Genomic DNA, 23,230 nt, shown 5'->3' with positions numbered 1-23,230 from the left:
AAAAGGAACAAGGGATTTGCTTGCAACAGGTGCTCTATCAGATTCTTATATATGCTGAACTTTGTAGCTCCCAGTCTACTACCTGGATCAGAAAGGATCGACAGAGTTTTCTAGCATAGCTTATATGAGGAGGCAGCAACACATCAAGCCCTGATTTACATATTACTTACAGCAACATGATGTTCACCATGCCAGGACAGCTGCTCCCAGCAGGAACATAGGTTCTGTCTTATTGTGAATCAGACTGTTGGTCTATTTAGCTGAGTATGGCTGGCAGCAGCTCTCTAAATCTTCATTTCAGATGTGGGACAATCCTACTCCTGTCTGGAGATGCCAGACAGAAGATGCTGAACCACTGAGCTACAGTTGCAGGAATGTCTGCAGCTTCTGTTCCACACAATAAGAGAAAAGTGTACTGTTATGTTTCATGCTAGCAAACCCATCTCCAGTGCGACAAGCACGGTAGGCAACATTTGACTGGGGCCTGAATCAGCTGGAAAATCCTCCCTCTGGAAGCACTTGTAAGTCGTATGTTAACTTGAGAACGGAAGCAAAGGAAAGAAAAGGTTTACAAAACCGTATGCTTTAACCCTGCCTTCTGTTAATGACTCCCTCCCTTTTGTGCAGACATTAGAAGAAGAAAAAATTAACCTCATTTCTACGGTTGACAATACATGCCATAGTAGAATATGATGTCCAAATTATTATAGTACACACTGAGCAAGTCGTGCATTCCCAAACAAACAGGATGCTATAGTATACTTATTTCTTGTTTGTAAAATATCGTCACAGTCAACTACAGAACTACAGTGAGGACAGAGAACACACCTGAAAGCCTAACCGAAGCAGTGATTGACAAAATAATTCATTCAAAAAATCAAAACAAATTCACTTTTAGTTATTAACTACAGATTTGAAGTCAGCATTATAGGAAATGAAATGCAGAAACCATCCATTCACATTGATCATTTTCCAAGTTTTAAAAAGACACATTTGGGCTTTTCCCTAAAACGGCTGACTGAAGCGATGAGTTGTACCGGGGTGCAGGGTACTTTTGTTGTTCTTTTTTTTTTTTTTGTTTACTGCTAAAAAAAATAAGAATCCAGGCATGCGTGGAATATTTTCAGATACCACCTAGGGCAATGAAGAAATAGGTGATGGTATTGGTGAAATACACAGAGCAGGATCAAGCATATAATTTTGCATAAAAACACTGCATGTAAAAGGAGCATTGTAGGTCTCAAGCCATTGCATTACAGCTGTGTTGCATTTTATATTTCGTAAAATTTAATTTTTTTATATTTTGGCGTGAAGAGTTGCAAACTAAATTTCTAAACAAATACTTTGCAATGGTACACCACACAGGAGCTATTTTTGTTGTTGTTGTTGTTATTTGGGTCTAAAAAGTTATTTACAGTAAGATTAATGAGTCTCCACTAATTTTACCCCCCAATATGAAGATAGAAGTCCACCCAGCTTTCAGAAAGAGGAGAATGATTCTGAGGTTAGATTTCATCCAAAGCAAGCAGTACTGCTAGACCTTTTTCTGTAGACAGGAAGAATTTCATTGATCCTTCAATCGAAAACCTGAATGTAAAAGCACCAAAAAGTAATCTGGACCTCTAAAATGGGAAATGTCTCTCAATTATTTTTGTTTAAGAAAAGTTAAAAACTACTGTTTGCGAATTCAAAGCTAATGGGTGCATTATGTATGGATTTTTATTAGTATTATTGTTATTATTATTTCTGTGTGGCTTAGTTCCTGGAATTAATAATACTGCCTTTTAATGTAGAATAAAAACAGGAAATCTCTTCATATTTCTAACCAGGTTAAAAATAAATAACATTACAACCACTGTTTTTAGACTCATTTTAACAATTTCTAAGAAAGGAAGACATGAGAGGCCATTTTGGATTTCTCTTCTCTCTCTCTCTCTCTCTCTCTCTCTCTCTCTCTCTCTCTCTCTCTCTCTCTGATGTCCATCTGTCTCTTTGTCTCTCTCCATACATTCAAGAGTTCAGTTTGTCCAAAGTGCTCCTTTTCATTGTAGACAGCTGGGATCTATTGGAAATCCTGGGAGTGATCTCAGTTTTATGTCAGTCTCCGCTTATTCGAAGTCTGCATGAATCATAAGTTTGAAGCAAACCGCGGTTTATCGCCCTCTAGTTCCGTGCTTAAGACTGCGGAAGAATCCCTTTGCAGAGTGGCAGCTGGTGGCGTGGGCCCTCGCGTAGGTGGAATTGCTCCTGAAGACATCTGGCGGAAGAGGGCCACTCTTTGGGGGACAGTGCCTTTGCTCCCAGCCTGGATGCCTGTGCTTTGGAAACCGGAGACGGGCTGTGGAATGGAGGCTAAAGATTCTCCCACTGTCGGGTGAGGTCTAGAAATCATAGTGGAAACCTCATGGGGTAATGAAGGCTGTGAGGCAGAGAGGGGTCTCACCTCTCTTGTCAGACTAGCATTGTGAAGAGCTTGCGTACTCTTGTGGACTTCACTCTTCTGCGACCCACTAGGCATTTGCTGCTGCTGTTGCTGTTGCTGCAGTTGCTGCTGTTGCTGTTGCTGCTGCAGCAGCGACAACTGTGAAGCTGTGGGCGTTGCATACTGAAAAGTTCGGCCGGCTAGAGGGCTTTGTACCGGTGGGCTGCAGACTGCGGAAGGGTAGGAGCAGGGGGAGAAAACGGCAGCTTGCTGAGGCGTCTGTGTGCTCGGCGTTGGAGAATTCAGGCTCATCACAGAATACACAGGCGGGGATTGAGTCCTCATCTGCATCGAGGGGGCAGTGGTCAAAGGACTCGAATTCAGTGCTGGCATTTGCTGCAGATTTGCCGGCCCGACTGCCTGCACCATCTCCCGGTCGTGTTTCACTATCTGTTTCAAAATTTCGCTCTCCTGGTTGTTGAAGACACCAGTATTGAGATCTTTTTGGAATTTTTGCAGCAGAAGCGAATTCTTCTTTCCTTTGTGGGCGAAACGGACACAACATAGCATGCAAATTAGCATCTCTCTGGTGACCTGTCAGATCATACCATATCTATCTAGCTGTCTGTTTCTTGCATCAAGGCAATAAGGGAAATGGTTAAAATAGCCAAAAGACTTAAAATCAGTCACATTCTTTTTTTATATTCCTCAGATTACGTCACACTATAAGAAAAATAACATAGGGGATGATCAGGCAGATTGATGAGGCTATCCAAAATGGGAATAAACACAATTCTCAGATGCTAGAGTAACTGGGATCATCACTACAGGGCAGGTTAGGTCCCTTCCCACTCGTGTCTTCCATTACATCCTTTCACTTTCCCCCATAGGAAGTTGCAACCGTTCACTTCTATAGTTCAGGTTCCTGGGAAACCCACAAACATAGCAGGAAGGCAATAGACTCCTCTTGCCTTTCCTTCCCAGAAACTATGATTCAGTGGCGTGCTGCCTCCTAACACAGATGTCCATGTCTAATAGTCATTAATCCCCACTTTTAAGGAACATGGGTCACTGCTGTGATGACAGTGCCGTGCCCCATAGTGCATATAAAGACACTATGTTAACTGCTTTTAATTATCTTATGTGTCAATTTCCTTAAGATGGCTGTTTACAAGGAAATTAATAAGTCGATGATGCTGTTCATAATACTACTAATCACAGGCATGATGCACATGAAATGAAAGCAAAAACCTGCCTTGCCCTCGCTGACAAGGGTTTGTGTTTGTGTGTGCACAAGTGAGCATGAATGCACAGCCAATTTTGCACATGGCGAGCAGACACTTACTTATGGATCACCTACAACCATAAATCTCTAAGAAACTTACAACAAAATAAAATACAAAACAACATACATCATAAAATAAAGCAGAGTATTAAAAGTGGCCAGATAAAAAAGAATGTTCCGGAAATGTTTGCTGAAATAAAAATGGTGCACCAAAATCCAAACAATGCCAACGTCTGATTTGCTCAGCATCCTATGAAATGTTGCATGAATATTTGCATGGATTTGCAGTATCCTATGAGCCGTGGTTAGCAATCCCTTCCCCCAAAAAACCACTTAACACACTGACCACCATCGTGATGAGCATTTTACTATTTGTTAACAATAACGGCTAATGCCTGCTAATACTTCTGCATTTTACTCCTATTATTGTGGGGACTGGTTTGACTCTTAACGTGCAAATATACTTTGCAATCCAATCATGACAGGTTGCCAGCAGTGGAAAGGAAAGGAAATGAAGTAACTAGGTTGTGTTAAAAGAGTCTCTCTCTCTTTCTCTCTCTCCCTCTCCTTGTTGAGCTGCCCTAATTTTTGAAATGCCCAATGTGTTATGTAAGTTATAAATACATGTGTCCATTTAACACATTTCCTGGAACTAATTATTAAACATTGCTTAAGTAGTGACCACCAGATTGAGAGTAGTAATCTTTCCAAATGGCTGTGAACTAATATGAACTCAGGGGATATTATGTAGTACCTGGTTGTGTAACACAAGTCACTGCATGCAAACTGACTATACTTGGTTTGGGTGCTGTGGAACGTGAGATCTATATCATCCACTGCCCCCAAAGTAAGTCTACAGGCCTCAGAAACAACTTGCATGACTCTTGAAACAACGCCCTACAGCTTCAGTCTAAACAGCAGAGCAAAATCTCATACATTTGAATGCATTTGCAGCAATCGCCTGAATTAATCTGCAGTTTGAATAAACAACACTGCTTTGGAAACTGAAGATACCCTCAGCACCTGAGGGCCTTCTCTCCATGCCCCCTTCAAGGGTGGTTCGGAGGCTGGCAACATGAGAATGAGCCCTGCTTATGAAATGCTCTCCCCAGGGAGGCATTCCTGGCGCCACCACTGGAAAAAAATATTTCTGTTTACCTAGGCTTTCATCCCTTAAACTGGAGGGTTTTCGATTTTTGTGGCCTCCTTTCAGCAGCTGGGATGCGTTAGACCTGCCTTTTTAGTAATGATAATTAATAATAATTTTATTATTTATACCCTGCCCATCTGGCCGGGTTGCCCCAGCCACTCTGGGCGGCTTCCAGCACATATAAAACATCAAACATTAAAAACTTCCCTATACAGGGCTGCCTTCAGATGTCTTCTAAAAGTTGTGTAGTTCTTTATCTGCTTAACATCTGAAGGGAGGGCATTCCACTGCCAAGAATGCAGTGTTTTAGGGTTTTCAGTTTGTTTTGGTTTTTATATGCATTTCAACCTTTGTGCTATTTTTGTAAGTTGCTTTGGGTTACTTTTTGTTATATAAAAAAGAAGTAGCCCACCAATTGTAATAAATGATAATACTAATAATAATTCCTACAGGTGGAGGGGGGGTTGGTACATGTCTATGAACCTCGGTGATCATATGGATAATTTGAGGATAGCGAAATGGGGAATTTCCAGCTCAACATTTGGCCTGGCTGATTGTCTCCATGCTGCTGGTCTGTGGTGGTTTGAAGAATATTTCTGACAAATCTCTGTAGGCGACGTACTGCACATGACTGCCATGTTTGCCAACTTAAAAACAGCTTTGATACTGTATTCACTAGGCTCAGCCATAATTCACTAAATCCAAGCCATACACAAATATGGTCCTATCATTTTGGCTCACAGACTCAGAGAACCCCCCCCCCCTCACTATCTGTGCAATAATGACCTTTCCCAAGAATGCTGCTGACAGCCTCTATACATGATTAATAAACAATAATAAGCATGACTTCCAAACTTAGATTCTCAGGGGATATGTGAGAGCCTCGGATTACTTAAATTTCACTCACACTTTCTCTTTTATAGCAACACATCTCTTATTCATAAATCAACATGGCCATTTAATGGAATGGAATGGGATAGTGGGCTGCATTTATTTTTTTTAGGTTTTAAAAGTATTAATATTTGATTTTGGCCACTTCTCTGCAGTACCCGTGGCTCTTAATTTAAAACATTTATAAGCCACTTTACTATTAAAAGGAATCAAAGTGGTGTATAAAAGGAACGGAAAAACAATAAGAATGGCAAAAGACAGCAGAATAATCATGACACTCTCATAAAACTTAGCATGCGCTGCACTGCATTGCAGTGATTCTGCTCCTACCTATGGGGCTGTGTCCAGCGGTGACAATTGGGAGCCACTGTTCGGCGCCATGGGAATTGACCTGTGGTGTCCTACAGGGCTCCATCTTGTCACCCATGTTGTCTGACATCTATATGAAGCTCCTGGGAGATTTCATCAGGGGATTTGAAGTGAGATGTCATCAGTATGCTGATGGCACCCAGCTCTATCTCTCTGTTCCATCTGAATCAGAAGCTGTTGAGTTCTGGACCAGAGCCTAGAGGTGGTTATGGTGTGGATGGGCGCCAATAAATGGAAATTGAATCCAGCCAAGATGGAGGTATTGTGTGCCGAGTTCTTGAGTCCGGGAAGTGGAGAGGTGTCCTGTCCTAGGGTTGCTCTCCCCTGGGAAAGGGCAGGTTCATAGTTTGGGGGTGCTCCTGGATCCAGCATTGTCATTCGAGGTGGCCTCGGAGCACCAACTTCCAGCTACAGCTAGTTCGCCAGCTACGACCTTTCCTGGAGAGAAATGACTCGGCAACAGTGACCCAAGCTCTGGTAACCTCCAGACTGGACTATTGCAATGCACGGGGGTGGGGAGGAGAGAGACTCGGACACTGCAGCTTGTACAGAATGCAGCAACCAGACTGGAATGGCCAACAGAACTCATATTGAGAGAACGGCACTAGGTAGCTATTTGCTTCTGGGCCCAATTCAAGGTCTTAATTTTGACATATAAAGCCTTAAATTAATTGGGTCTTAAATACGTGAAAGGCTGCTCTCAGAGCTCTGTGGGACAGTGGTGTGGCCCCCAGACTTTGGTACTTGCTACATTTTGCTGTGGGCCTGGCACCAACTCTGCATATATCTGGAGTCATGCAAAAGATTGTACCTTCCTTATTCTCACCCTTACCTCTCCTAGTGTCTCCAATGCTTCTTGCATGCTACTCTTGCCTTTGCAAAATGTTTTAGAGATTCTGCAAAAACTCAAATGGTTAAGATTCAGCAAGACTCTTTTATATGTCACAAGAAGATCTGAAAGCAAGTGAGCTGCCCTTCCTTGTTTTCATGTTTCCACTGCAACATGCAAACATGTGGGGAGAGCCATGTACCACAGGACTAGGGGGGGGGGTGCAGGCACTGCAGATGCAGAGAGCTGCAGGTTTCTCCTATTTCACCCATTACAACGGATGACTCATTTGTGCAAACTGGAGTATGCAAACTAAGCAACGTTGAACAAAGTAGTAATTCATGTCGCCCTGGAGTAGGGATGGATGGACCCATTAAAGTCTGGTCCACATCAGTTCTCCATGGGGACAGAACTAAGTCCATCCCATTTCCATGTGGATTTTTAAAGGGAAAATTATTAAAAATCCACAAGGAAACACAAAGGTGGTTTTTTTAAAAGTACTTCCAAGGGTGCTCCATTGATCTAAAATATACTTCTTTCTTTTAAACTTTAAAAACAGGTAATCCACCACCATTTGTGTTTACATGGTGGCAGCCATGAAAACTTCCTTATAATTCCTTCTGAAAGCAACAGAATGTCATTAGGTCCCATTGCTCCCTAGGGGACTTGCTGTATTGTACTCACGGTATACAGCAACAAGCAGCAGCAAATGCTAGCCACTCCAGACTATGTGGAAAGAAATAAATTTTGGAGGAATGGAGACCACACTGCAACCTCTTGGACTGCTTCATAGAGGGGCCCTCAGAACAGTGGATTCTGAAGTGAACCCATGATCTGATTTGAGTCATGATCTGCCCAGCTTGAATCAGTAGTGCCTGCTTGGAAATCTGAGTTTGGTGGATTCCTCTTCTGACCCTACCTTGGAGCTTCAGAGGCTCTGTTCCAGGGTATGGCAGCCAAAACAGTCCTGGGGATGGGGAGCTTTTAACATGCAGAAAAGTGTGGCTTTGCTTCCTTCCCTCCTCCTCACACATATATACACACGCTATCATGCCCAGTCTTCTTCAAAGGGTTATCATTATTGGGCTGGCCCTATTATTTGGCAGAGAGAGGCATCTGCCTCAGACAGCACAGGCTGGGAAGTTGGGGAGCGATAACGAAGTGCGAAGAGGACAGAGGTGTGTTTGTGCGTGTGCCACACAGTCTGCCTTTACCCCACTAAGCAAACTAACTTCTGCTCCCCTCAGGTGCAGTGTATGGGGAAGCCATCTTGTCCTCAGGCAGCAAAATATCTTGGGTTGGCCCTTATTTTTGCATTTATTTACTGTAGTTATTTATCCCTCCATACCTTGAAAGATACCACCATGTTAGTAGAGCACAATGTTTTAGTTTTCTTGACCTAAAAGACAAATACTTCTGTGGCTGGTGCTATATGAACAGAAAAGGGGGGAAAAACACCAAAAACATACCTATCCTATCCAGCCTGTCAATGGCTACTGTTTCAAAGGCTCTTCTCATCATGGGGTATTCCTCCAGAACCTCGTTGAAGTTGTCCACAGAGAGAGAATACAGGCGGCAGTACGTGTCGGCTCTCACACTGGCGGTGCGGCGGCCCTTGGTCAAAAGGCAGATTTCTGGGATAAAGGAAAGAACAAAACACAGGAAGGAAAAGAGATGAAATGGTTTCAAAAGGTAACTGATGAGTGAGCGGCAGAGGTGGGGAGGACAACAGCAATTCAAACTCATCTCCAATATTTCCTGCTGTTTTGTAAGCACCTCGTGCCTCTTCACTCTGGCTCATTTCGTTAGGTTTATTTCCTGCCATTTCAATCTAGGCAACGACCAATTTACACATGTCCAGTTGATGCACAACCACACATTGTGACTACCCAAAAGTGGCTGGAAAAGCAGGTAAAATGGGCCATCATGCATGATGACCCAGAAAGCAACCGGGTTGCCTGTATAAAGACATTATATATTTTTACCCCAGAACAGGGCTAGGAATGTGTGGCCCTTCAGACGTTGTTGGACTCCAGTTCCCACCAGCCCCAACCAGCCAGGCCCAATGCTCAGGGATGATGGGAGTTGTAGTCGATCAACATCTTCCCTATCCATACCCTTGTATTGAAACAGCAAAGTGCAACATTTTGATAAAATAAAATGCCTGCATGGAAATCAAGATATTTAGTACCTGCACTAAATCAGAAGGCTCCAAGCTTTTTTCTTACCAACCTCTCTCAGTAGATGCAGATCCCATACTGCGCTCAGCCTATTTTGCTGCTCTAGGTGGATGTTCCTTTTGTCACTGCCCTCCTTGCGTTGTCATAAAGGAAGCTAACATGCTCCCTCCCTCAAGGGTCTGCCCCACCAATCACACACCTCTTCATGTGCTCCATACACATGAACAACGTGTTGGGAGATGGGACACAGGTGCTTTTGCCCCAGGCTTCATTGCTCTGGGGTGGGGGAATGGAGAAATGTGTGTCTCCCTCATGTGTTGCCCTTGTGATTCTATTGCCTTGGGACGTAACTCATTGAAGGGAGGCTTATTTCCTCCCTCCCTTATTTCCTCAAACTCCCTCTTCCTGCTAGCACCATTTCCCACACTATTCTCAAGGTTTCCCCAACCCCCAGCAGCAGATTTCAAGGTTGCAGCATGACTGCAAGGCAGGAGGAGAAGCCCTCTCCCTCCATTCCATTTGTAGGAGGGAAATTAGGAGCCACTGTGTTCCAAAGATGGACACCCACCACATCTCCCTCCAAAGGACACACATTTTCAGTATTTGCAAAGCTGGACCCAGTTGTGATTAGCATACTTACTGTATATTAAAAATAAGGATTCAGTTAGCAATACAGAGACATTCCCAAATGCTAGCAATCGCATTATTAGCTAGAGATGGCATCCAAATGAAATTTTCAAAATTGGAACCGCGCTGCCACATTGGTAGAGGCTCTGGTAGAGGCAAACCCTGCTTAGAACAGTTTATTAATATGTCCCTGTGCATGCAGCTTCATCAACAGAGTGAAAGAGGATATATATATCATTTTGTGAATCGTTAATATGAGGATCACACTAAATTAACTTGAGGTTATCATTTACTATCACTTTGGGAATCCCTGCAACTGAAACAGTGCTGTGAAGAACCATGGCTCATGAGCCCTGTGCCATTTCTTGCAGGAAACTTGATCCCACGGGACCAATATAATTCTGTGTGATATTAATGGCCACCCTCTGGTTCGGGGGGGGGGGGACATTGCAAGAGAGGAAGGGAACTTCTGGAATTCATATAGAAATCTTTCCACTTTCCTATGAAACCTCTTAAAAGTTTGATCCCCCAAAAAAGTTAAATCACAAGCAATTGATATCCTGGAAGTGGTTAACTAAAATAGCTACTGTATATGGCTAACAGAGCAATCCTATATCCTTGAGCTGTGTTCCTGATAGGGGGATACAATTGCTTCTAAACCCCTTTGTCCAGGTGGAACACACAATGCTTGAAAACACCCACACACGCTCAGTTGAAATAATATTGGAGGGACTCTTGTCAAGCAAGATGATAAACTGGCCAAAATTCTGTGATCGCTAAGGAGTTGATCTTGCCCCTGACAACAGAGTGACATTATACCTGCAAAATAGATGGTGTTATAATGCAAAATAGATGGTGTTATCTTCTGGGACTGGCTACTCTGGGAGCACAATATGTGGCTGGAATTGTGATTAGTGGGTGGTTGAAAAAAATCCAGAGATTCCTTGGGTGTGTCTGTTGGCATCAGCGCCAGCTCCAGGTTTTTGTGGGACCTTGGTGGCTTTCAGAGGGCTCACCAATTCGCTTGCCCTCTTCCTATGGGCCCAATCCATATAACCACAATTGACCTTTAAACCACCCAGAGACAGAATCTGATTGGCTTCATTTATAAATCCTAGCGGAAAATTCAGGCGTATCGTAGGAGAGATTTAAATGAGGAGGAACTCTCATCAATCTTATCTGACAGCTTAGTAAAAGCCATTGCATGGTTCTTAAAAAAACCAAAAACCAATTGGGGTGAATTTCTCTCTCTCTCTCTCTCTCTCTCTCACACACACACACACACACACACACGAATTTGTGGATAACGAGCATTCTGAAAGCAGGACACCTGTGTGTATTTTTGATTAGCCAATCACCTTAATGATTGTCCATATCGTTTTCAACGGTGTTTAATGTTTAAATGTTGTACACCAACTAGATATTTTATGATTTTGTTGTATATTAATACTTAGAAATAAATAAAAATAAGCAATGAGTGTGAATGCTAGACGAGACAGAAGATTCAAATGAGAAACATAAAATTATCTTAAATATTTAGATGATCCATTATGTTACATTTTAGGTCCAATGAAAGTCCAATGAAAGTATGGGGAGCCTATGGTCCTCTAGATATTCTTCCAGGATTCCTGACCAATGGCTGTGCTGGCAGGGGCTGATGGAGGTCCAATAACATCTGGTGAGTCAAAGGTGCTTTTGGGGTGGAGTGTAGGGTTCCCTTCAGCAGAATGAGCAGGAGGGCCCACAGATGCACCCCTACCCCAATAACTCACACATCACTCATAAATTTTGTTTAAGGTTTTTGGCATAATTTTGGCCACAACTTTATTAAACATACAAATTGTGAGTGGTTGCTTAGGCATTGGTTATGACTATCTGTCCCCCCCCCCCTTGGGGGACAGCACTGACTCCCGGATTCCAGTGAAAGCCACTGTGGAGGAACAAGATCAGGGATAACTGGAACTGCGGCACAGACCCTCAGCTTCTCCCTGCATGCTCCCAGGGGCTTATGCGGCCCAAACCCGATTCCAGGGGTTTGGATGAAAGGATGGTAAGCCCCTGAATTCCTTTAACGGAATTCCCGTGCAGCAGCAGCATTGGAGGGGAAGGCCCAGCCAATCCATACCTCTCCACCAACCAATTTAAACCAATGCCTAACCGCCAACCTTACAAGTTGTGACGATTTGCTACGCAGTAGGCAAAATCCAAATGGCACACACTAATCAGCCAAATGGAAAAATTCCTACCAGCCACCACACCAAGGCGGACGACCCCATGACAGGCATAGCAAGGTCAAAGCACAAGCCCAAAAGGGAGGGAGGGCGGGTGATCCAGTGCCCACAGCGAAAGAGAAAGCAGCTTGCTGTGAACCTTGTTTAAATAACCTCTGTTCCCACCCCCAAATTGGCAACATCAAATTTACCCCAGCAACACCAACCACCAATCCAAGCCAGGCCCCTTCAATCTATCCTGCCTGGCAACTACGGGGTGCTTTGCCTGGCCCCATCCGCAACACGTGTTCTCCTTTAGTGAGAACACGCTTTATCATTTAAAGAGGCCATTCTTTCAATTTCGTTGCACCACTTTTTAAATGTCTTTTTTTCCCCTTACAAGACTGGAGAGCAGAGTTTTTTGTTTAAAATTTAGTTAGAACACCTGATTTTTAAAATATGCTGTGTAACTAATAAATATTGTCGCTATTTAATCACACACCTTCTCTGAGCTGCCTTCATTTCATTTCAGTTTTGCCTACTAATCATTATCCCAGTTAGGACAATTTTACAATGCTATTTTAGCATGCTAGCAGAAAGTTCTCAGAAGGTATGTAAAATATTTTCCCCTCAGTCTCTTATTTTGCCCTTATCTCTGCATTCTGAGTTCATTCTTTCATTTGGAAGGGGGAATATTTTAAAGAGAGATGTATTGGAATTCCCCATGTTAAACTGAAGCATATCTGACTTTCATCCAACTGGTGCTTATTGTGCTGCACAGAGAACTGTAATTTACTACAGTGATTCATGCCTGACGGATTGGTTTTTGAGTCTTGTGTTGCATTTCGTGCCTCACCTGCTCTTTTATAGCTACTTCAGAATTAAAGGTCTGCAGAATTAAAGGAGGAGGATCACAGCTCACTGGTAGAGCATCTGCTTGCATGTAGAAGCTTCCAGGTTCAATCCCCGGGAATCTCCAGGCAGGACAGAAAGAATCTTACCACTGCCAGTCCATGCAGACCATACTAAGCTACATAGACTTAGTATAAGGCAGATGATTTCTGTGTTTACACAAGGTCTGGTACATCCTGAGTGAAGAGGACTAGCCAGGAAAATGACTAGGTTACCTAGACCTCTAGGTCTGTATTATTTTGATTATACAGCGGATGCTGGGGTTGCAAATGTGATCCGTCTGGGATGCACATTCGCAACCCACAGCGTTCACAACCCGCGTCTGCGCATGTGCGGGTTGCGATTTAGCGCTTCTGCACATGTGCGACCGCTGAAACCCGGAAGTAACCTGTTCCTGTACTTTCGGGTTTCGGCAGTCCGCAACCCGAAAAGACGCAACCTGAAGTGGCTGTAACCCAAGGTATGACTGTATTTCCAGCTTTCTTTTTTTATCCTGGCCCAATTAAAAGATCAACTATGCAACTCTCATTAAAATTTGAGCCAAGCTTTTGCTATTTTGTTTTGTTTTGTGATTGTGGGAATACACTTCTGTTTGTGTGTGCATTTGTGCTCTCAATTGCCCACCTGGCACTATGTCTATTTCTCATCCAAGTCCTGTACGCCAGAAGGAAGCAGGAGGAAAGAACCAAGGGTAGTTTCTTTTTTAAAAGGTTCCAGAAAACTGTGTGGTTGTGAGCCAGCCCAGAAGGTGCAGCTCAGGGAAGCTCTTGAGGCCTGGAAAGGAGGGTGTCACACAATACTTAACAGAGCTTCCCAACTGAGCTAGAACTGAGACACAGCCCTGCGAGACACTCTATGAACGCCAGCTCAGTCCATGCAAATGGCAAATAGGATGGACACTGATAACATCACCAAAAGAGAGGACAAATGAGGACAGAGATTTTTTTTTTAAAAAAAAAACCCAACATGTACGTATGCTGGATTACATGTATAAATGCAAATTTAGAAATGATGGTTCTAAGTTAAATAGAAATATATCTCACTGCAGCGGGGAAGGCTGTGATCTGGTGATACTTGTGGCTGCTCAGCCTGCTAGTTGTTGATAGGCAACTTCAAGGGCCCAGGTAGCTCAGCTGGTGGAGCATGAGGTTCTTAATCACAGGGTCGTGGGTTTGAGCCCCACGGTGGGCAAAAGATTCCTGCATTGCAGGAGGCTGGACTAGATGACCCTTGTGGTCCCTTCCAACTCTACAATTCTATGATTCTATGATTCTTATGAGTCTTTATAGAGAAGATTCCTTTAAACAGAGCTCTCCAAGCAGAGGACTGTAAAGTAGGGCACATGACTATCGGACTGGTACACCACCTACCTGGCTTATAGATAACACGGACTAGGATGGGGGAAGAAAGATTCAGAGTATATGGATGGAATACATTTTGGCTTGCATTTCATCTCAGTTGGGTGGGATAGAACTTGATGACATTGGTCTTACAAATTGCAGGGACTGCACAGTGGCCTGCCAGTGGCTCCTGTTAGATGTTCTGTGAACTATCTTAGGAATGCAGTCTCTTGGTGCCCTTTCTCTCTCTCCCTCTCTGCATTTTCACCGCTCTGTTTTTTGTGTTCACATGATTTACTTAGCTGTTTCATTCAAGATACTCCTTTGCTGAACACCTGACACTAAACGCAACACCTGACATTAAAACTGAAAGACACAAAAATTTAGCTAAGCCCCAATTAAAAATTATGCACTAGCATCATTCAACGGCAGATTTACTTATTTTTTAAGTTACTTGGTCTTTATGAACAACTCCTCCCATGAAAACTGCTTTTAAAAAACAAGAAGGTTGATCACTTTCCTAATGGGAAGAGAACCATCTGAAGGCAGCAAGGCAATGCTAAAAAGCATCAGTTTATTTCCTCAGGCCAAACTGCATAATGACAATTAGAGGTTTAATTAAAAGGGGGGGGGGAGTCATGATTCGTGCTGCCCCTAAAACAGATGGCGTCACATATCTCCAAAGCAAATTCAGTCGTAATGCCTTTGGAATGTAGAATTAGCGTTCAGCTAAGCCTGTCTCAAGGCTTTCAGTAAGAGGGTAGGACTTCTAGAGAGGCATCTACAAATCATGAACAGAAATCTGAGGTGCAGAAACTAATTCAAGTTATGTCCCCATCTTCCTCTATATTGAGTATGGCAAGGGCAATACTGAAACTAACAAGAAGGAGCACCATCCCTTAGACTAGTTCCAAGTAAGAAGGCAGGCCAATGGGGGCTAGCAGAGAACAGATTGGGGTTGGTAGGGCCTTTATGGACCAGCCTCCACTGCTAAGCCAACAGACATCACCCTTACAAAACCTGTAATTCCGTTTATTTCTTTATTATAAAATTTATATGCTGCCCTTTGTTAAAAGACCACAGTTACGGCACAAGCACAAATGAAGAACTAAAAGGGTGCATGGAGCTATTAATTTTAAAGCTTTGTATAAGGAGAAACATATTGAATGTCCATCAGCCCTGGTCCTAGTGGTCATATCAGCCAAAGACACTCTATGAATGCCAGCTCAGTCCATGCAACTGGCAATTACTCCATAATGATATTTAAGGAACACCTGAGCTCTCAAATCTGTTTGTCACAGATCATCGCAAAGCTTACCAATACATAATGGCACAGACAATTCTTTTTTGTTTTCCCCTCCCTCTTGGGTGTTACAGAGCTGCTGTGGTGTGGTGGCTGGACTAGGACTGGAAAGATCCAGATTCCACCCCCCCCTCAGATATTAAACTCATGGAGTTACCTATCTAACAGGGTTGCTGTAAGATCAAAGTAGGGTAAAGACTACGTAGACTGCTCTGATCTCATTAGAATAAAGGCAGGATATAAATGAAAGATAGGGTGTAGTTGTATTTTATTCCATATTCCTGCATTGCAGGGGGTTGAATTAGATGACCCTCGGGTTCCCTTCCAACTCTATGCTTCTATATGGATTGGCCAGACTGCTATACATTTTTCTGCGGGAAGGTATGTATTTATTGTCCTGCCTCCTCCAAGCGAACCCAGGCCTTTTCTGTCATCTGGTGCAGAATTCAAATTATAGGCTGTAATGAATTATATCCTTCCAGCTGAGGAAAGCTGACTTCAGCTTTAATTTCTCAGCAGGGAGTGGGTGTTTCATCATGTACCAGGCATATTATGTTGCTGTCTAAACGGGCAAGCTGTTTATCTAGGCCATATGGTAGTTTTCAGCAGGCAAAGGAAGAAGAGGACTCAGCCAGGTCTATCTATCAAACAGCCCAGTCTTGCTTCCCATTGGCTGTGGGGTTCATTGGTCAAGCTATAAGTTCTTTGTGGTGGGAGGAGGGAATCTAAGAAATTATTAAATTCTACTGATGTTGAAATCATTTATTGATAATTCTTACGACCCTCCATTTCATTATGGATTAAAGACTCCTCGAGAACTCCAAGCAAACGGATTTCCACTCACACTAAGTAAATGGCTGGAGGATTCAGTCAATCACTTTTCTAATACGCACATCCTTCTCCCTTACAGAGAAATGCAGCTTCGGACTCCAGCATCTGTCACCAGTTCTCAGCTCTGTTTGCTCATAAATCTTAAGATTTGTACCCATCAACGTTAGAAAGGGAGAGCAAGAGCCCATGTGGAGCAGACCAGTGCTCCGTCTAGTCCAGAATTCTGTTTCCCACAATAATATACCATATTTTCTGGTGTATAAGACGACTGGGCGTATAGGACAACCCCCAACTTTTCCAGTTAAAATAGAGTTTGGGGTATACTCGCTGTATAAGACTACCCCTCTTCCAACACACACAATTTTTTTTAAAAAACCCAGTCTCCAGTTCGGCTTGGAAATCTGCTCCACTTCCCAGTGGCTGGGGGTGCGCTTAATGCTGTTGTTGGTTCCCTGCCTTTGTTGTGAGCCTTTCCTTTTCTTTTACTGCGGGGGCTGCTTGGGCTAAGGCAGCGGCGACATGTCTAGTTGCTGGGGCAACGCGAGGCTGCCATTTTGGACCACGTGGTCTACTACCGGGAGCAGTTAGGGTCATTCTGTTGCTGGTGATTGGGGGGGGCTTCTGGGGCCAATTTTCAAGTGTATTTCTGCTTCATCTAGAGAGCTTGGTGCCTTCTGATTTAATTTGCTGTTGTTTCGTCCTTTGGTGGGGAGTTGCTGCAGGAGCTGCTGCTGTAGCCGGCGTATAAGACGACCCCCGACTTTTGAGAAGATTTTCCTGGGTTAAAAAGTATTCTTATACGCCAGAAAATACAGTATATATATAAAAGGAACAGTCCTGCTGAATCAGGCCAAAAGCCCATCTAGCCCAGCTTCCTGTTCTCACAGTAGCCAAGCAGATGCCCATGAGAACCCCGCAAGCAGGACTTAAGTGCAACAGCTTTATATTGTTTGTATTGCCCATGGTAGCACATAAGGTGTCCTTGTTTTATCCTCATGGAGGTGAGCCACCAGGGCCAACCCTACCATTAGGCAGAGTGAGCTGGCCACCTCAGGCAGCAGATTTGTGGAGTCATGAAAGGGCAGCAAAGACATCCAATGTGTTTCATATGACCGAGCAGTGGTTTAAAATGACCAACATTTCAAACAAAATGAAACACACAGCCAAAATATAATGTGCTTAAAGTTAACATGGTGGTTCACAGCTTTCATCATATCCATTTTTGCAGTATGGCAAAGTGTAAAAATACATAACTGTGCAAAGGAAGCACAGAATGGCAGACTGCATTACAAAGAACAAGGCAATGCTGAATTTGTTTTCACTAATCTTATGCGTTATGATGTGGTGACATCAGAGTACACAGAGCCTAATTAAAAGGGATTTTCTCGTACATAATGCAATGTAACACTGCTTCCCAGTTCATAATTTTACAGTACTGATCTAGAAAACACAGATAGCTGCTCCTCTAAACCAGGGAAGAACTCCATAAGCAGATAGGTCAAAGTCTTCAGCAACCTAAACAGACTGAAAGGCAATATCCTGTTCTGATATGGCTACATTACTGTCAGAAATCATGCATACACAATAAAAACATTAAAGATAATACAAAAAGAGGAGTGCTGGTGCCCTGATATACTGCAAGCAATAGCAAAATGCTTAAACTTGGCTCTTTTGCCTAGTCAGCAACTCACACCCAGGCAATACAGTTATGGAAGCAAAACTGTAATAATTCACAAACCCTTCCTTTGAAGGGAGAGGGAATTATTTTGCCTGTAGGTTGGCTTAAACAGTCTGGAGCTTGCAGTGTCCAGTCTTATTTTAGAAATACATTAAAAATCCAAAATTCAACTATTATCCATTTGCTATTCAAGTTTTGTCCCCGTCCTCCTCCCTGCTGAATCCCACAAGGGCACTGAATCCTACTGAATCCCACTGAGATGGAGGAGAAGGAGAAGGAAGGAGATGGCAGTCAGTGCCATCCCACTGACTGGTTTTAAGGAGGAAGGTAGACAGGTGGTGGCAGGTTGAGGCTGGTGGGACTGTCCATTCATGCAGATGCACCAACTTCCATTGCCTTTATGTATGGAAAATGTTCCAAAATTACAGTATACAATTCCAGCCATCTACACAAATAGTTGGATTTTACACTAGTTTAGCTTTGTCAATGTCAATTCATCCCCTCTTCTCCCCAAATCCCTAAATCTTGCAAAATAGGCTTACTACTTTTTTCCCCCAGACCTGCGTAGGACTGACCACTGCTTGTATAGGATTGCACTGTTGGTAAAGCTGAAATCTGATGTGATGGGTGCACACAGCTTGTGTGAGCATTCTTGCCCCAATGTGCATGTACAAAAATGTACTTGAAACTATAGCATTTTGGCTCTTTTTTAAAACACCACCACCACCAAACCAACTCACTGCTCTGGTGTTAATTTAAGTACATCCCCTCAGATGTAACTGTCATTAGAAATTGAACAAGCAGCAGGAGCTAAACTTTATTAAGTACAGATGTAGGTTCAATGACCCAAAGTATCCATTTGCCCACCCATAGGAAGTAGAAGGTTAGGAAGCGACCAGGAACAAGTTCTTCTTAAATACTTGCGCTATCCAGAGCAGTGTGTGTGCACTGGGGTGAGGGGATACAGCAGAAACTGAAAGCTCATACTGAATGAACTCTAAAACAGCACACCATTTAAATTAGCTGGAAAGAAAGGGAAGCAATTTACATGCATCGTTGTTTAAAATTAATCACACAGCCTTCTCAGTGAGCCATCCATGCATCAAGATCGGAAATATTTAATGGAAAGTCATTATGATGTCTATTAAGATGGAAGGTATCCCTGGTGCAAAGGATTCTTTAAACGTTGCATTTATGCTCTTTTACTTCTTAACTCCATTGTTTATCCAAACATAATTCTTATCTACTTAATGTGTCTACCTCAACTGCACTGTAAAAACAAAACAAACAAAACAAAACAAAAACAAAAACAAAAACAAAACGTTCCTCAAACTTTGGTGTAAGGATCCTTTAAAATATCACAGAGGATAACATCCTAAAGACAATTAACAATAGTTGGGTCACAAATCAGGTAATCACATAATGAATAGTGGTCTGTGTTCAGGGAGACTTCTGAGATTACAGGTGTTGCACAGTTTCATTTTTCTTGTTGTGTAAATAAGAATGTTTTTGGCTTGGAATACTTGGCTTAAATATGAGGTGAGAATTGAGGCTCTAAAAGATCTGCTCTGGCTCGGATTTTAATAGAAATTGAGAACTCCTGCTCCTCTGCTATCAGAGATGGATTTAGGGGAGGGCGCAGAGCCTTGGAGATGCTGCGACTGTTATTTAGAATGGAGTACAAGAGGTGAGGGCGCACTGAATTTTGGCATTGCACAGGGCACTGATGAAATTTTAGACCCCAAAGTCAGCCACCGATGCTATCAACACACACACCTCCAAACTCCATCTCCCACCCATGTGTCTTTCTTGCTACTTAGATGGTGATTCTGTCTCCTGCTCTCTGCCTCTAACACTGGGATAGAGAACTTTTTCAGCCTGAGATTGTTGCATTTCCTCGCAGGCAACTTTCTGGAGGCTGCGTGCAAGTGGAGAGTGAGGCCAGAGGCCAAGGCAGGCAGAGCAATGAGTGTGACTCTTAGCTTTGTACAGCAGGCTGCATTCTAGCCATGCAAAGGCCAGAGGTTTCCACATACCTTCATCTCTCAAACCAAGAAAGGTATTATCACAGTTCATGGCGGGGGGGGGGGAATCCTTGAAGGTACAGGTCAGGCCTGGAGCACCATGTGGGAATGTACCAAGGGCTGGTGAGAGGAATGGAAGACCACATTCGACCTCTGAGCAGAGGTTCGCCACCCCTGCTCTAGTGTACTGCATGCAATGAAGACTGTGAGAAGTTCCAGGGACAATGGAAAATATCATTTTGACAGCACTGTTCACATCTGTTTGGAGGGAGGAAGGCATTTTACAGGGGAAGCAAGATTCCCAGTGACCTCAATGGCATAAAGGGCTTAATGTGTTCTGATTTGGTTTTCTATTTTCCTGCACCCACCAGGCTTGTTTCTTAAAAAAAATAAAATTAAAAATCCAAAGTGAAGGATTTGATGCAGTTCTGAATCATGGGATTCAAGAAAGACATTAATGCCATGCCTAACTGCCAGCCAAGTCTGAAATTTCACCCGGTAGTTTTGCCAACAGATTGCTTCCTGCAACAGGATGTAACTTAGTAAACATTGTGATAGATTAGCACCCATTTTAAGCTAACCAGAAATTAGCTGTTGTTGTCGGGAAACTCAATACATACCACCCTGTCTAGTGTAACCAGCTGCAATTAGGTAGTCTTTGTACAGACATACATTGAACTTAGAAAAGATCGGATGATCATCAATTAGCAAGTCTGGATAGGAGAAGGGTTACCCGTCAACTAGCAAGTCACATATAGGAAAGGCTTGACCAACTGCATGATCCCTTAAGAATAATGATGAAAGTGTGCAGTGCAAGAGGTTTGTTCCTTTTATAGCATGGTCCAAGATTAGAGAAGAGGAGATGTCTATTGGGACTTGAGTCATTGTGGCTGGGGGCAGGCTACATTCATGGATTAAAAGACATAGCTCATTCTTCCTTTATCATTTAGCTATGTATTTCTGTATGGATAAGCAAACACCGTGGACTTTTACAATACACTGGGCCCTGATCCTGCAATGGAATCTTGTACACAGAAACCAGACATCTTAGCTAGATTGGAAAGGTGCATGCAGATGTATTCAGATTAAAAAACCTGCAATCCTAAACATCCAACAAGCGTTTTATGTAAGATGGAAATACTGGTGGTAAAAAGGAAGGCCCAACTCGGTGGGGATGCTCAAAATATTGTACTTCTCCTGAAGGAACAGGTGTGTTCTCTGGTAAGGCTCTTTGGCCCAGTTTTGCCCTTAAGTAGATAAGGATGATCTTGTCATTTTGAGATTAGTTTATCCAACACACATTACATGGCGCTGCTCTTGAACGTGCCTAGAGGTTTTACTTGGTACTGAATGCAACAGCCCCATATTCTGACTTCATGGCACCAGTACTTTAACAATTGCACTGGCTTCCCAGGGGCTAGTTATCATGCCGATAATGGAGAAGGGCTGTAGCGCAGCGGCAGAAAACCTGCTCTGTATGTGGAAGCTCCCTGGTGCAATCCCCAGCATCTCCAACTACAGCTGGAGATGTCCCCTGCCAGAAACTCTGGAGAGCTGCTGCCAGTCCGTGTGGGCAATATTAAGCTAGATCAACAAATGACCCTTTTGCTCATTTTGGTTTTTTTTTTTTTTTAGTTTTCCCCCCTTTATTTCCCTTTCTTTCCCTTTTCTCTCCCCTTCTCTCTTTCTTTCTTTTTGTGTGTGTGTGTGTGTGAGAGAGAGAGAGAGAGTGGGTTTCTCTTTTTCTTGCCTTTTCTTCTTTCTGACTTTGTTCTTTTTCCAACTAAGTATCTGGTTTTCTTAGTCTATTATATTAAAAAAAAAGATATTTTGTAATGGGTTCGTATTTTTGTATAGCTACGAATAAGTATCAATGAAGAAGTTATAAAACAAAAACAAAAACAAACAAGTAAGCAAATAATCTGGCTTGGAATGAGGAAGTTTCCTATGTCCCTTCCTATGTTCAAAGCCCCAAACAGTTTGGGTCCAGGATATGGGAAAGACTGACCTACACTGCATGCAGACTGTAGTCATGTATGCAGACTGTATAACATATAAAACCTGCTTTGTTGGGTTTTCTGTTATAAGAGTCTCTTTCTTCATCTGCTTCCCCCTATATGGGGAGAAGCTAGAGAGGGAGGGAGGAAGTGGGGTGATTTTTAACAGAAAAATAGCTATGGGGAAAGGATTAGCAACAACCCTCCCCAAGGCTGCTTTGGGGGTTTTTTAAATTAAAAAATAGTCAGGTGAAGGATACATGAGACTGCATGTCACATCTAGTGTGGGCTGAAGAAGCAATGAGGGGATTCAGCAGCAAATAACACACAGCGGGGAACAAAATGAAACAATTGCAGTATTTATCCGAAAGCACTCTATACTTGTGGGTGGGTGGGGGGGGACCAGGGCCTGTTGCTGACCTGCTGGCAAGACTGCTGTTCCGCTGAATTCCAAATCAACATTGCTATAGTTACGTGTCTTTCAGTTATTAAATGCAGAGGGATAGGCTTGTATTCATGTGTTGGGCATTTCAACTAGCAGGAAGTAAATGGAAAATGGCTCTTTATCGCAAAAACAAAACACAATCCATTAAAAAAAGACAAAGCAAACAAATATATTGCAGCATATATTGCAGTCCATGCACTAGAATGCACTTCCATCAGATACAAAGTTGTCAAAGGAAGACACACACACCCCGCCTGCCCCCCGGCCCAAATATACATATATATTTCACTACTTTAGGTATAACTAACTGAAGTATATGTAACTGAAATAATGACATATCCTCCCTTTGTTTATTCCGGCCTCTATGGCCCTTTCCTTTCCCTCAGGTTTCCTTTGTGTCTATTTTTAGATTGTAATCCCCTCAGGGTAGCGACCTGTCAAAGCTATTCTTTGCAAAGTGCCATCTTCATAGATGGCGCTGTACAAATAAACACATACACAAATTGAGAGAGAGAGAGAGAGAAGGAGGCACAGTGAAATTTGTAAATGGGCTAAAAAAACAAGGCAGAGTCCAAATGCATACAAGGTAACAACAGACTGATCCATTCCTAAACAGTCACTATGGTGACTAAGATAAGCTGTGCTTATTGTACTACCTGCACTATGCTAATTTGACATCTCTAGTGGTGAAGACACTCAGAATCCCAAGCGGGAGAAGCTGGTCTATTAGAGCACAT

The 23,230-nt window shown here is 42.9% G+C and overlaps 1 protein-coding gene across 1 annotated transcript in view; it reads right to left on the bottom strand.

Moving 5' to 3' along the window:
• Positions 1-341: 341 nt before the first annotated feature.
• The window catches only part of HCN1 (hyperpolarization activated cyclic nucleotide gated potassium channel 1), a 186,043-nt gene continuing 163,154 nt past the window's right edge, over positions 342-23,230 (bottom strand). The window contains exons 7-8 of the mRNA XM_081881422.1: positions 8,416-8,580; positions 342-2,961 (exon numbers count right to left, since the gene is read on the bottom strand). Coding sequence (XP_081737548.1) covers positions 2,129-2,961; positions 8,416-8,580 — 998 coding nt within the window. The 3' untranslated portion in view covers positions 342-2,128. The remainder of the gene's footprint in view (positions 2,962-8,415; positions 8,581-23,230) is intronic.

This window comes from Podarcis erhardii, assembly GCF_964252035.2.
Source record: "Podarcis erhardii genome assembly, chromosome: 11".
In the NCBI taxonomy this organism is placed as follows: domain Eukaryota; kingdom Metazoa; phylum Chordata; class Lepidosauria; order Squamata; family Lacertidae; genus Podarcis; species Podarcis erhardii.
Note: the sequence above shows the minus strand (reverse complement) of the source record. Positions and strands in the feature narration are given on the sequence as shown.